The sequence below is a fragment of the Salmo salar genome, chromosome 21 (assembly GCF_965601325.2).
Source record: "Salmo salar chromosome 21, fSalSal1, whole genome shotgun sequence".
Taxonomy (NCBI): domain Eukaryota; kingdom Metazoa; phylum Chordata; class Actinopteri; order Salmoniformes; family Salmonidae; genus Salmo; species Salmo salar.
The window spans coordinates 20,469,915-20,485,384 of record NC_138311.1 but is presented as its reverse complement, the minus strand read 5'-3'; the positions used below and the strand labels follow the sequence as shown (position 1 = coordinate 20,485,384).

General features: G+C 39.8%; 1 protein-coding gene across 5 annotated transcripts in view; it reads left to right on the top strand.

The window, feature by feature from the left end:
* LOC106581913 (E3 ubiquitin-protein ligase Midline-1) overlaps positions 1-14,802 on the top strand; it is a 61,228-nt gene extending 46,426 nt beyond the window's left edge. For all 5 annotated transcript variants that reach the window (XM_082967030.1, XM_082967031.1, XM_082967032.1 and 2 more), the window contains exons 3-10: positions 6,721-6,816; positions 8,037-8,144; positions 9,952-10,100; positions 10,214-10,341; positions 11,441-11,584; positions 12,177-12,338; positions 12,461-12,668; positions 12,905-14,802. In XM_082967030.1, coding sequence (XP_082823156.1) covers positions 6,721-6,816; positions 8,037-8,144; positions 9,952-10,100; positions 10,214-10,341; positions 11,441-11,584; positions 12,177-12,338; positions 12,461-12,668; positions 12,905-13,253 — 1,344 coding nt within the window. In that variant the 3' untranslated portion in view covers positions 13,254-14,802. The remainder of the gene's footprint in view (positions 1-6,720; positions 6,817-8,036; positions 8,145-9,951; positions 10,101-10,213; positions 10,342-11,440; positions 11,585-12,176; positions 12,339-12,460; positions 12,669-12,904) is intronic.
* The last annotated feature ends 668 nt before the right edge of the window (positions 14,803-15,470 follow it).

Genomic DNA, 15,470 nt, shown 5'->3' with positions numbered 1-15,470 from the left:
ACTTCACTATTATATGATATGTATTATATATCTACAGATGTCTGGGCTCTTGACGTATGAAACCTTAAAAGAAAGTATTACAGAAATGGCTAATGGAAATCCCCATTCAGTCGGATTCCCCAATAATACAACAGCATTAAACTAATGTGATTTCTGTTCATATTTCAAAGAGCAAGAGCTTTGGGAACAAGGAGTGATCACACACCAAGACACTCTTTCTTCGACAGGCTTAAATGTAACATTTGCCACGTAATTCCAACCAATAAAAAATATTGCTTCCAGGGTTTCAGGTTAAGTAGAGCTAACCACTTTCCCTCCATGGTTCCATATTAATAAGGCGTCATGAGAGAGACTTTGTTAGCTGGAACACACAAAAAGGTGGCCACGCATTCCTTCCACTTTAGACTTGAATGAGCCCCTGTCAAAGCACTGAGATCTGGGCTTTGTGGGTTAGTATTTTGCCAGCACACGCCATGGGACACGATCATGGCTCCAGAAACCTCATGGGAGCAATTAATGCTTTATTACAAGGCAGAACCATGCAGCTGTGTGTAATAGTTAGCCTTTCACATGGAAATTGACCCTCACATTTGACAAGTTCTATCAAGAGATGCAGCAAGCAGGGCTGTGATGTTAGCAGACCTCAACCTTTTACATTCTATATTGATCAACATGTAAAGTATTGAAATATCTTCTCAGTAAAGTTGTTGTTTTAGTATTTGCAATTCATCAAGTGGACACTAAAACTCCTTTTTTTTTGTAGTTAACATTTTTTACCGTCTTTTATTTGTACAGTACAGTAGACATAATCTATCTATTGTCATTTTATCACAGGCTATTGATGGCATATACATTTTCTTTTTAAATATTTGCATAAGGCAGTGTTTAGTTAATGCCTTTAGTAAATAAGAAGTCAGTGTAATAGTGTAGCAACTGAGTAGGTGTCAAGTCTAGCAAAAAGGTTTCTAGGGATCACATGGCTTCCACTGCATGGCTTTGAAAGACCACAGGACTTTTCACACATATATAAATATATAACACCACTTGAGCATGAATCATAAAAAGGGGTTTTTGCATTACATGATACACACAAACTATTTTTGCTTGTCCTTTCACCAAAAACAAAGAGAATGCCAATGGCGAATGTCAAGCTTGGTCCCAGACTCCCAGTGAAACTGAGATGCGGTAATCTTAGATTGCAGTATAGCGATTGAGGTCAGAGCATCAGCCTTAACCAGTTTCTCCTTTGTTTGATCATGCTGTCATTGTGCAGAGAACTCCAGACTGCTATCTCAGTGAGAGGAGTGAACAGGAGGAAGCATACCAGGTGATATCTACGGTATCTAAAGCATTACTCCAACTCTACATTCAGGGACAGGTCTACTAAGAGTTTATAGCTGCTATTTTCAATGGGGAATAAAAACTACAGACTAGAGTATCAAATATGATGCAATATACAGTAGAAATTATATTAAGGTCAAATCTAGATCATTTCCGGGGCTCTTTTATTCCCCTCTGAAAATATCAGGAGCATATTTTGCACATGTGCAAATGCTCGGTAAACCTGACCTTTAGAATATAGTCCACATTTTCTTGTGGATGGCTTCATGGCCTCTATGCGAGATCTGCATAGTTTATGTAATGAGTAGTGACATATCTATACATACAGTATATAGATATGTACTATGGAACATAGTTTCACTTTTTGTGCCATCATACTGTTACATAAACACAAGAGAGAACACTATAAAAACATTACAAGATTTACATTACTAGGAAAATAACTATCCCCTACTTCACTGTTGCACTGTATTTTACTGGTATTACTAAGAGTAGGCAGTGGCAGACTTGTGGTTAACTATAACCCATGTATGTTCAATATTACTTGCCAGATGTAAGATGCTCTATCTACTACACTGTAAAACATTTCCTGTAAAATGTACAGTTACTTACTGGCTGCAACTGGCCAGTAAGTTACTGTAATTAATTGTACAGTACGCTACTGTAATCCATTTTACGGTAATCCAAACATGTTACCAAAAATGTTACTGTAATCTAATTTACAGTACATTACTGAAATTGCCCATGCAGCGACATATTACCCAGTGTTCTCTGCAAGTTTGAATATTTAACATTTATATTTTGGTCATTTAGTGGGTGCTCTTGTCCTTAGCAACTTACATCCAGTGCATTAAACCAAGGTTGATAAAAAAAAAACACACGTCACAGTCATAGCAAGTAAAAGTTTATCTAACTGTTACTGAAAATGTTGTAGTTAAGGATACATTGGTCTTCAAAATAATTGTAATTACAACAAGACATCTTATTATATACTGTATCTTAGGTCATCACTGGATAGTGCCAATACAATACTGAAATATTCACAGTAAATTCATGCCAGAGCAATGAAACACAGTATAATGACTATAAACTAAGAAAATTATTTCTACAGTATTTTACTGTAATTACAAGGAATTAGAGCAAGCAGGTTGGCTGTATGCATTTGCATATTAAAGCATATTAATGAATACTAGGTGTTTCATGTCCTTTTGATCTGTTTTGCCCTGCACTCAGGGCTTTCTGCCACTCTCGTCTGTCTCCTATATCAGTTTAAGTATTAAGGAACTACTACCACATATCAAATAAATTGGTACAGTACTCTCACTAGCGGGTGCATCAAACATAGCCTCTTACAAGACACGCCTCAAAATATGTTAATGAGTGAGAAACAACAATACCATGCATCCACTAATGTTTAAAAGGCTTTTGGTGCTCCAAAAATGCAATATGGTACTATATTCTGAATTACAGTACATTACTGGCAGCAATTGTCCAGTAAGCTACTGTAGAGTTTCAGAACAAGATTTGTAGAATTCCAAAAATACAGTATATTACGGTATTCTGTGGGGGTACAGCATTCTCACTCACAGGTCCAAAAAATATAGCCTCTTACAAGGCATGCTTTATAATATGTTAATGAGCCAGAGACTCTTTTCCTGCCCACATTCTCCCACAATGCACCATAATGAATACTTTTTTTAAAATATGGTATTTTACTGTGCATTCTACAGTGTTTTACTGTTGAAATTACAGAAAGGTCTTTCAGTGTGCTGTAAAACAAATACAGTACTTTACTGTGCATTCTACAGTAATCTACTTTGTTTAGTTTATACAGTATTATACTGTTGATTAATACAGTAAGTTGCTGATCAAATTACAAAAACGGCTAGCAGTGTTCGTGGTCACATTTTTCACTACAAATCCTACAATATATCTGATTAGAATGTCTGAGGCAGAAACAAATGAATGAAGTTATTCTGAGCATGGCAATTGTAATGTCACAACCACACTGGTCCTTACTTATCATCATAGACCTTAATACCCTTGTGTATGATAACTTTTTGTCTGTTTCTATTCCCCCTGACCTTAGTACCAAGGTATTGTCATACTATCTCCCCAAGTCAGCATACAGTGGAGCTAGGATGACCTGGTCTTGGCTTAATTTTATGTTGTTGCAGCACTGTCCTTTGTGCTCCGTGTCTGTCACATGGGGCTATTGTCTTGATTTTGAAAAGTTTAATCTTTAACATAAAAGTGATGTCACCCCGCTTCACCTTTTGAAGTTAAACCTATAAAATATACAACAGCCAAAGTACAAAATAATCCTATCTAAATAAATAATGTTAACAGAGAGTTTTTGAAAGGATAAAATATTTTTGGACATGGAGATGCAGCCATAGGCCTCAATGCAAAAAGAAACCTACATGTGTTGCAAAATTAATTACACTTAGCATGCCCCATTTCTTATTTTCACAAGTCTTGATGAGCTAGACTACAGTATGCTGATGGTCCTCTGCCAAGCCCCATCATTGCCCTATTTGGTTACATCCCAGAGGGCACATGCACTGTAGCACTCTCTGACTAACGTAGGAGGAACACGGATCAAAGACGTAACAGTAGTATTTAGATACCTGTACATGTCTGAAATCTCGTATGTTACCTTATGATGAATGCAGACAGAGAGGTGAGGAAGAGAGGGTAAGGGGTAAAAATAAACGTTCCCTTTTATATAATGAGACTGATCATTATTGATTATGGTACTGTAGGGTTTCCAGTAGTTTTACATTTTGTCCTCACTTTCATCTGACATATTTTTCATATTTTCATTGAAAGATTCTAATTTTAATTTCCCTTACTATAATGATTAATTGTACAACTTTTTGCCTCAACTATAGAACATGTTTATACAGTTCCCTCAATGGAGTTCTGTTTTCCTAAAGTAATCCAGACGCGATCAGAGAAGAATAGCTGCTTCCTCTGGATGAGGAATGCTTTTGGTCCCACACCTATCTTTCGCTTTGGCTTGCTCAGTCTCTCTTCCTTTCTGACAAAAACCTGACAGGTCAGACCACTGTCGATGTTTGGAAACTGTCCTGCCAACTTTTCCATAATTTTACCACCTGATCTAAGGACAGTGAAAGTTTTGATTGTGTCGATTGTAAAAAAGGCAGGCAATAGCCTGGTTTATTATTTCAAACTCTATTAATATATTATAAAATAGTGCATTTCTTTGAAAGAGTGCGTTCACATGCAAAACAATGAAATTCACCATGTAGATGACTTGCCAGTGGCCACGATCAAAAACTGTGCATCAACCCTCAAAAGGCTAAAGGAAGCCACGTCCACCTAAAATGAGTAACAGAGAGAGATGGAGTTGGCAGAGTGGGTTATCTAGTCTCCAGCATGGGCCTGCTGTCTCTCCTCTCAGAGTTGTTCTGGGAGCTTCTGCAGGGATCCAGATCCTCTCAGATTAATGGCACAGGATAAATCATCTCTGAGAGGAAGTGGATGCTTTATCTCCTGTTGGGAGTTGAAATGCCAACTGGCATGCCACCCTAACTGTCAAACGTTTATGGAAGAGAGACAGGAGAGAGAGGGAAATACCCTATTTACATAAAGCAACGTTGTTTTGGCCTGGCAACAGAGTGTTAACCCACCAAGAGGCATATCATTCATTACTATACCCTCTATGACTTCTTTTGTTTTTCGCATTATGTCAACTTCCTTCACCAAGGCAATTATTTCAAGTGCATTATACAACTATACAGGCAAACATACACATTAACACACTGCTGTATATAATTGCCTTTTTCGGTAGATTCAATTATTATAACACATCCATTCATACGTTATGAACTGCATTGGAGCATTTTTCATTGCGTTGTAGTGTGTGGGTTGTTGTTCTGGAGAGGCTGCTTCAGCTCACTCAGCTGTTATCTAGCCAGGGCTCTCCGGGTCGGTCCCCTGCACCTTCCATCCACCCCAGCACAGAGCTATTCTAATGGTTTCATCACCTCTGCTTGAATATAAATAAATAATCTTGGTGAGAGCAGATAAAAAAAAGAATATGCTATTTCTGTACACACTGACGGCTGACGCACAGAGCCTTATGAAATCGCAATGCGAAAATGCCGACCTGAGAGAGCTTTCCCCACCATTAGCTAAACAGTGACTTCACAGACACCTTCAGAGCTCCAAAGTTCTATGCTCTCTGTTCACTCAATTGTTTAAACTTTTCATCATACAGTACAGATGTAGGATCTTAATTTGAGCCAGTTTACTACAACAGGAAAATGTTCCCGCATCAACAGGAAATGTGAATTATTATGTGGAGTATAATTAATGGACATTTTTGTAGGAGATGATACATTATTCGTAAGGGAAAATCAAATCTGAAATTTCAAAGTGGAAATTACAAACCTCAAATATATTAAAAATGTCCTGCATTGCAGGAAAGTTCTCCTGCAACAGGCTGATCAAATTAAGATCATACATCTGGGCTTGTACTTAATATGATTTTTTTTAAAACATGGTGGACAGTCTTTATATCTAGTATTTCAACAAGTTGTTCATTTCAATTGACTATTATCTAGAGGGCAACATAATGGTATAGAACTCCATTTTTGTATTCTCTTGCTGTGTTTATTTAGTGAAGTAGGCTCATGATGTTATCTATAGACAAATACACACATAACAATTCTCCTGGACAATAATCACAGTATTAAATTAATCCAGGATTATATACCGTTAACAAATAACCCTCTCAGACATCTAACCAATGCCCTTGTGCCCTCCTTACGCCTCACTGCATAACCCCTGTGGCAAGACAATGTAATCCTTCATGGAGAAGAGTAATATATTGCAATCTAAATTGTTGTGCCAGACAATAATACAACATAAAGAATCTTCTGGATGCATAACAGCCAAACAGAACTTCCCAAATATTCACCTAGCCATAGAGCAGAGCTGTAGATATACAGCTCTGCCGTAGATAGACAAGCTGTGAGAGAGTTTGATCTGAGTCATCGGTGGGTGATTAATGCATGCATGGTTTAGTTGCCTAAATCTCTGGCAGATGCTCTTCTTGTCCCTCTCAACTTTGGGAGCTTAGTGAGCAGGCAGAAAGATGTGAGCTCTGGCGTTGGGGCTAGCTCAGAGGTTACTGACTGACTGATCACACACCAAATGGTACAAAACCAGACCCTATGAAGGGATTCTCTGTTAGCTTATCATCTTCCACCAGTGGACAGACATGGTTTTGATTTTGACTTCCCCGCTTCTTTCCAAATGTTGTGAACTGTGTACAATTTGCTAGAGGAATATTATTTTCAGCTACATACTCTGTTGTTCATAGTTTTGCTCTATTCTTTTTTCCCACAGCAAGCCTTGGACTCTAACCTCAGCAATCTAATCAAGAGGAACAATGAGTTGGAAACTCTGATGGGCAAGTTGATTCAGACTTGCCAACATGTGGAGGTAAGGATGTTTATCTATTTCCCTATTAGGCTATGTGGCACATCTCCCAGTTTCTCTGTCATTTCTAATGTTTGATTATTTGATTATATGATTATATGATTTCTTCCTTGTGAGAATTGTAAATTTAACCCATTACGTGCCAGAATAGATACAGTGGTTGCTGACATAAAGTGCATAGAAAAGGAAAAGGAATATCTCTGATTGGTAAAAAAAAAAAAAAAATAGCCTCAAACCTCAATATTGTCATTTAGCATTCAAGCTCACCAGATTCTGTGAAATGCAAAACGTTGCAATTCGGTGAACATGTTAGAAAACTGTGACATATCGAGAGCTTGGGACTGCAAGGTTCTATCTGCAAAAAGATGATTATGAGATAATTGGCTCTAAAGTTCCGAACCCTCACTGGTTTGAATGGTGTCAGCGCTTTTTATCTAGTATTCTTTTGAAATTAACAACATGAATTGGGGTATCTAGAGCACTATATAGGTAGAGTACATTCAATAGAATAAGGTTACAGTATGTCAATTACTCAAGTTTGACAAAAATGCAGATAGAACCTTATAGTCACAAGCTCTCAATATAATATAATATTATCTCACGGACACAGCTACTGAAATGAATATGTTCACTGGGTATACAATAAAGTGGATATGCCAGTAAACCTAACTGTATAAAGTAGGATATAGGCTAATCTTACTGTAGCCTATAAACATTGCAATATTGCCAAGCGTGCGAGAATGTCTGTGTGTATGTGCATGGTGAAGGGTTATTTGGGGAATAGATAGATAGAACACAGCAAAACATTTGTGCATGAACCAATTGAGGACTAAAATGGCACAGATGACACAACGTGCCCACAGAGAGACGAAAGAGAGAGTGGGCCATGTAGCAGCTCTGGCTGTATTTAGGAACACAGAACTACTGCTGCAATGACTATGCTCAGCTGATTCTCACCTGCGGCACTGTGCTATCCTGTATGTGATGACTGTATTGTGTAGATCTAACCTGGGAAACCCTAGGTAGGTCTTCTGCCTCAAGTGGACTGCTATCTCATATGAGCCAGAGGGGCTTTGTTACTGTATATGAGCATTATCGTATTATAACAATGAATATTTGTAAATGTATCTGTTATCCTGTATCAGGCCAAATCCACTCCAATGAAAGACCATCAACTACCACATTCATATCTTTGACCATCCCTGTTCTAATCTCTTCCCAAGTGTAATGCATCAAGACAAGAGAACAAGCTCCTTGAAGAATGTGACCTCCTGATCGACATCATACAGCAGAGAAGGCAGATGATAGCCACCAAGATAAAGGAGGGCAAGGTAATTTCTTAGGCGTTAGTATGTTTTGATGGTTACTGAGGAGGACAGATGGGTCAGGCTGCTTATCCCTTGGGAGATGCTCAGTCTTGCTCTTCATCTTCCTCGTGCCGCCAAGGTTGAACTTTCTGTTAAGCCTGAGGATGTACACTCTCACACAATCTCAAAAACAACGGCCATCATTATCATATTTCCCAGCATGCAGGTTGTTTTTAGAACTGTTTGTTTCAATATGTGTGTTTTTGCATGCAAATTGATTGATTGATCTGATGCTACACAAAGATAAATAACATACATAAGAAAACTAATACAATCTGTTAGTAGTTGGATTTATTGCACCGGTTACTGAGTTGTTCCTGTTGGGATGGTTTAGGTAGTAACATTTTATAAAATGTTTCCTACCTTGGCAGTCACTTAAAATGCAGGTAGCAGGTGATTAAACGTTCACATTTTTGGACTCCCTTACTCTGGCTGGATTCCAATAGAAATTACATGTCACTTTGCAAGCCACCATAATGGGACTGCAAACCAGGAGATTCAGACCACTGTGTTTGGGTAAAACTACACATTCAACGTACGCCTGCCTCAAAAGGGTTCTTCAATTGTCCCCATAGGATAACCCTTACCAATTAATGACCTTCATTTATCAATCAAGTACAAGGGAGGAGTGAAAAGCCACAGACACTCGGCCGATTAAGGTACAAACAACAAGGGTTCAATTATGCACCCATTCTAAAGGTACACAGGATATACTGTACCTTACCCTTACAGGATACCACTACAGTGACAAGTGTTTGTACCCCTTTAATAACGAATCGAAACCTTTATTTCTGAGAGCGTACGTTGTTACCATACCATAAGTCTCTGCTCGACATGCACAGCTTTCACTGACTATATAGCCTACCTCGAGAGACAAACATAAACAAGAGTCGGCTTCTTTGTTAGAATGCATGATTTAATTTACTCTGGAATTCAGATTTGATGAAAAAGTGTTGTCAGTGTGACTGACCTAACTATAATAGCTTGGTTGTGTACGTGTAATACAGTATGTATCCTGTAGTATGCTTACTAACAGTAATGGAGTATTGTTGGCACAGCATTTAGGAAACTTAAACAATTCCACTTGAGTTGTTTCCATTCCTTTCCCCCATTATTATGGGCTCCCGAGTGGCGCAGTGGTCTAAGGCACTGCATCTCAGTGCCAGAGGTGTCACTACTTGCCTAGTTAAATAAAGGTTAGATAAGAACATAAAATAAGTGTCATTAGAGAGGGATTGAGGGGCTCGGAGGGATGGCTCTGGCGTGCTGTGCCATGTTCAGAACCACATCACACCTGTTTCCTGTGATCCCTCTGAGGAGCACTGCTTCCTTCCTTGCCCTGTGCCTCATGTCACAGTCAGGAGTCAGAGGCTGCTCTCTGCTCCCTGCCGATGGACGGAGGGGGCAAGCAGCCACACTCCCAGAGGGGAGGATGTAATGGCTCTGTTACCATGGTGATGTTATGGAGGATGTAGATTCTCCTCATACCATCCTCAAAGTGTGTCTCTTATAATGGTTTAAGCAGATGTGATGAAATAAAAGCATGTTTTGAATTTTAGAAAATGGTGATATGTTTTATGTACAAATGAATTACCTCTTGATTGTGACCGTTAAAGAAAGAACTGTCAACTCAATTGAACCTGGAGCTTTGGTAGTCCTTCAGTTTCTGAAGCCGCAGTAGCCTGAGAAGTAGGTTTGTAGACTTGATACTGCAGGTCTACTGTACCTGCCTCTGCACCAGTGAATTCAATAATCCATTGTTTCTTTTCAGGCTATACGGCTGCGAAAGCTAGCCCAGCAGATCGCCAGCTGCAAGCAGATCATTGAGAGATCGTCGTCCCTCATCACTCAGGCTGATCACACCCTCAAGGAGACAGACCATGCCCGCTTCCTGCAAACAGCCAAAAGCATCTGTGAAAGGTGAGCTATCAAGTCAACCGATTGTGGTGATAATGTTCCAAACCCCAACTGACTGAGAGTCACAGGTTGTAATAAGAGAAATGTCACGTGAATCCTGTATCTTTGGGTTTCAGAGTGTCCATGGCAACAGCATCCTCTCAGATCCTGATACCAGAGATCAACCTAAATGACACCTTTGATACGTTTGCGTTGGACTTCACAAGGGAAAAGAAAATGCTGGAAAGCTTGGATTACCTCACAGGTGAACGCAATTCCGAACATGATCCTTGATATTAAGGATATTAAGAACATATCTATAACTCCAATCTATCTGAAATAGGAGATTATGGTAATAGTGCAATCCCTGTTTGTCTATTTCTTTAACAGTCAAAGTGAAAACAGCTACACTGTATTTGTAATTATTATGGATCCCCATTAGTTACTCCAAGGCAGTAGCTACTCTTCCTGGGGTCCAGCAAAATTAAGGCAGTTATACCATTTTAAAAACATTACAATACATTTCAGAACAGATTTCACAACACATTAAGTGTGTGCCCTCATGCCACTACTCTACTACCACGTATCTACAACACAAATCGTTGTGAATATATGTGTATAATGTGTATGTTATCACGTGTATGTGTGTAGCAACTCGTGTGTGTGTGTGTGTGTGTGTGTGTGTAGCCTCTCATGTCAGAAGCTATGTGGCGTGTACAGTGGTTTTGACTGGGTAATACCCCTGGTGCTTTGTTGAGTGCTTCTTGAGGGCAAGGAAATGCTCAAGTTTAGAAGATACAGTTTGAGGTTTGTTTACAGTTAAATGAAATGGCTTTTGAGTGTTCTGGCTTTTAGGACATTCTCAACAGGGTGTCCTGTCCTCTGTTTTATATTGAGGCAGTGGGTTGTAGCTCAAGGAGCAGTAACTTTACCACCTGAATCGGCAGGTATCCTAGTGGTTAGAGCATTGGGCCAGTAACCGAAAGGTTGGTGGATCGAATCCCTGAGCTGGCAAAGTCTGTTGTTCTGCCCCTGAACAAGGCAGTTAACCCACTGTCCTAGGCCGTCATTGTAAATAAGAATTCATTCTTCACTGACTTGCTTAGTTAAATAAAGGTTAAATAAAAAATAAGAAAAAAAAACGCACAGTAAAAGTCACTTGCAAGAGTGGGCTTGGTTGTATTTACCTAAAATCTCCAATCCCCTGCACATAACACGTTGGACATAAGAAAATACACCGATTGTGTCAACCCAAAGTACTGTACTCTACTGTGTGTTATGTCAACTGTCCATCATTGTTGTCATTAAATGACACATACCAGGAACTGACGTGAATAAAAATCACTATATTTTTCTATTTGCAGCACCAAATCCCCCAATAATTCGGGCGGAATTATGTACGGCATCGAACGACACCATCACTGTTCACTGGACGTCTGATGATGAGTTCTGTGTCGTCTCCTATGAGCTTCAGTATGCCATCTTCACCGGACAAGCCAATGTTGTCAGTAAGTGTACAATTCTTGTCTAGATGTCCTCAGTACAGTATGTTGGGTGTGTCTGTACAGTACGTCTGTTGTGGAACAACATTTTAAATCATGAAAGGTAGGCTATCTGAGAGCAATCGTACATAGAAAGCCTCTTACTGTAAATAGCTTTGGGGTCTTCATTGCACTATCCTGATCAAAGAAATCATTTGTCATGTCAGCGGGGGGCAACAACCATTTAATTGTGTGGATAATAAGATATCAGAGATCTCTGCTCTGTATCTCTCTGGCACAGACTCTAGGCAAGAGTATATAGGCAGATTATGGGCTGAATTTTTCCCTGTGGCTCATGTAAGTGACAGACTGCTGGAATAGATCACCCTAACAGGGTTACAGCATGCTGAATCAAGCAATTGGCCCTCTTCTGCCCCAGTGCCTGTTCATACTACAGTGAATTGGAAATGTTATTGTTTGATTTAATGGCAACAATTGGAGAAGGATTCATTGGAGGTGTTCTTATCTCAACAAATGTATTTTACATTGTGTGTTTGTTACAATCCAGTGGTTGATTTTTTTTCTCTCTCATCTGCCATTGTCTTTGTCTGTGGCCTAGGTTTGTGTAACTCGGCTGATAGCTGGATGATTGTGCCCAACATCAAGCAGAACCACTACACGGTGCATGGACTCCAGTGTGGCACCAAGTACATGTTCATCGTCAAGGCCATCAATCAGGCAGGGAGTCGCAGCAGTGAGCCTTGGAAACTCAAGACCAACAGTATGTTTGCGTTTCGAATAGCTGTACCATGCTGACATCATTAAACATCTTCGGAGATTTGATATATGGAGATAGCATATTTACCATTGTTTACTGTTAATCTATTAATGGTCAATTCACAGGTCAACCATTCAAGTTGGACCCAAAGTCTGCTCACAAGAAGCTGAAGGTCTCCCATGACAACCTGACAGTGGAGCGAGATGAGACGTTGTCCAAGAAGAGCCACACTCAGGACCGCTTCACCAGCCAGGGCAGCTACGGCGTCACAGGGAATGTGTACATCGACAGCGGGCGCCACTACTGGGAAGCCTTGATAGGAGGGAGCACATGGTAAGGATATGGACCTGTGGTGTTTGAAGTACATCAGACTAGAACATTTGGAGACAAATGTGTGTGAGAATCAGATTGGGATGTCCAATCATGGTCTCTGTTACACTATAGTAAACGCAATCTTAAAATCTAAACTTTCTAGCACGTTTGGCCTAACATTTCCTATCGGTGCTATTTGACCACTACCAGAAAATGAGACATCAACATTCAATATTACATTTTTCTATCTTTATCAGGTTTGCTGTGGGCATTGCTTACAAGTCAGCACCGAAACATGAGTGGATCGGCAAGAACTCTGCCTCGTGGGTACTGTCTCGCTGCAACAACTCCTGGGTAGTACGTCACAACAGCAAGGAGATGCCCATCGAACCGTCCCCCCACCTGCGTCGTGTGGGGGTGTTGCTGGACTACGATGCTGGCTCCCTGGCCTTCTACGATGGCGCCGGCTCACAGCACCTGTACACATTCGACATCGCCTTCGCTCAGCCAGTCTGTCCCGTGTTCAACGTGTGGAACAAGTGTCTGACCGTCCTCACAGGGCTGCCCATCCCAGACCACCTAGAGGGAACAGACTGTCGGGATTAACAGTCCAGCTAATAGAACACAGAGACACAGAGGGAGCAGAACAGACTGATTACAGCCTCATCTGGCTGCCTTTTTGTCCCATCACCAATGCTGTATAAAACAGAATAAAGCCATGGTCCCAGATGTCTCTAATCATGCTCTTATTAGAAGTCAATTAATTTCTTGAATTATTTATGGAAACCATTTATTGGATTTTATTTCTTGCTTTGCACATTAATGTACACTACTATATGTATGCTTGTTGGTTTTTGGGGTGTGCTTAGAGAGGAAGATGGCTATAACGTTTTGAAATTCAGTCAAACTTATTTTCATGCAGCTCTGAGAATAGTTTATTTCCTTCTTACAAATACAGAAGGTTGTTTCCGTCTTTCCATGTATCCATCGTTAGCAGCATGTTGATAAACGTTTTATGTGTAACCTGTTGAAATTGACATGGCATCATAGCAGCAGTACCACTGATTACTTCATAAAGCAGTTATAGCAGGATTAGTCGTCTACACCTGTTCTGTTTCATGCAGGTGTACCAAGATCCTCTCTACAAATAGAATTCTAATAAACATGTTAAGAGTTATATTAAAAGTTCATCTTAGGTGATTTAGTGCACTGACAACTTGACTATGATCGACAAATTAACAGAGACAATTCTTCATCGTCTCTTTGTTAAAAACCACTATGATGTTAAAAAGCTTATTATTGTTGAAAATGTACATTTGAGATAGAAGCCATTTTAAGTGAAATTTCGATACAGAAATAACTTGTAGAGTCGATTGACGCACCACCATGTCACATGGTGATGGAATTTTGAATATTAAATAGCTCCTTGTGTGTTTCTGCTAAAGACCAGAGAGGAAGAGGTGAAGCGAGAGGGATAACTGGGTATTTTATTTATTTTTTGCTCACCAAGCGCAGGAGTTTTTTGTCTGGTCAAAGAAAGTGTGTCGAATTTGGTTTTGAAAAACGTGCTTATTTGCTATATGTGGCTTATTTGATTGAATATAACTTTCAGAATGATTAAGTTGTTACGTGTGTACTGATATAAGTAGGAAACGTGACATGCAGGCCCCTTCGAGAAAAACATTTTATATTGGAGTTGTGCCTGGTCGTCACTAGTTACCACAGCCACAAAGTTTTTTAAATGATTTATTTGATGATATATACTTTAATTTTGACTTTGTGTATGTGGTAGCTAGTGGAAACCATTGTGCCTGTTCACACGCATCCTAAAATTCTAAATCAAATGGCTAAATTATACATTTTATGACCAATTACATATGTTAGCTTAGTAGATATGGCGATCTAAGGGCTTAGACCTACAGGGGGTTAATTGTAATTAAATGCACCATGTGCAGTCTTTGTAAATATATTGCTGTTTTCTTCTCACATATTGGCTCTGTATGTTCACATACATTTGGTATTTGAGCAATTTGACTTTTTCTGACGCCTGCATCATTATTTTCACACTGGTAAACATTCTAGGTTAAAAATGTAATAAAGTGACATCAACAAACTTCTCAAGTAGTGAATTTGTAATAAAACATCTCAATTGTAATGATAATGCTTTTTAATTGTCTGCTACCTAATGTCACGACTTCTGCCGAAGTCGATGGCCCTCCTTGCACAGGTGATGCTCGGCGGTCGACGTCACCGGTCTTCTAGCCATCATTGTTCAGTTTTTCATTATCCATTGGTTTTGTCTTGTCTTCCATCACACCTGTTTCCAATCCCATTAATTACTTGTGTATTTAACCCTCTGTTTCCCCTCATGTCCTTGTCGGTGATTGTTTGTATGTTATGTTACGTTGATTTTGTGTTTCGGTGTGTGACGGGTATTCTTTACCCAGTTTATTTTGTTCTTTGGTTATGGAGTTTGGTTTTTATTAAATACTCCATATTTAACCAACTTGGTTTCTCCTGCGCCTGACTTCCCTGCCACCTACATTCACGAATATCACAGAATCACTGACCCGCATATTGAAGTCAGCAGGAGAGGACGCCCCGGACATGGAGGTGGAGGAGTGCGTCCAGGAGCAAGCGAAGAAGCTTCACCATCTGTGCGCCGCCATGGAGCGCGTTGTCCAGAAGATGGACCGATGGGAGAGACAGGGAGTTCTTCCAGCGCCTCCACCAGCCCAACTGGGGTCTATACTGCACGCCCCTGCTCAACCTGAACCCGGTGGAATCCGAATATCCATGCCTTAGGGGTATGACGGAAATACT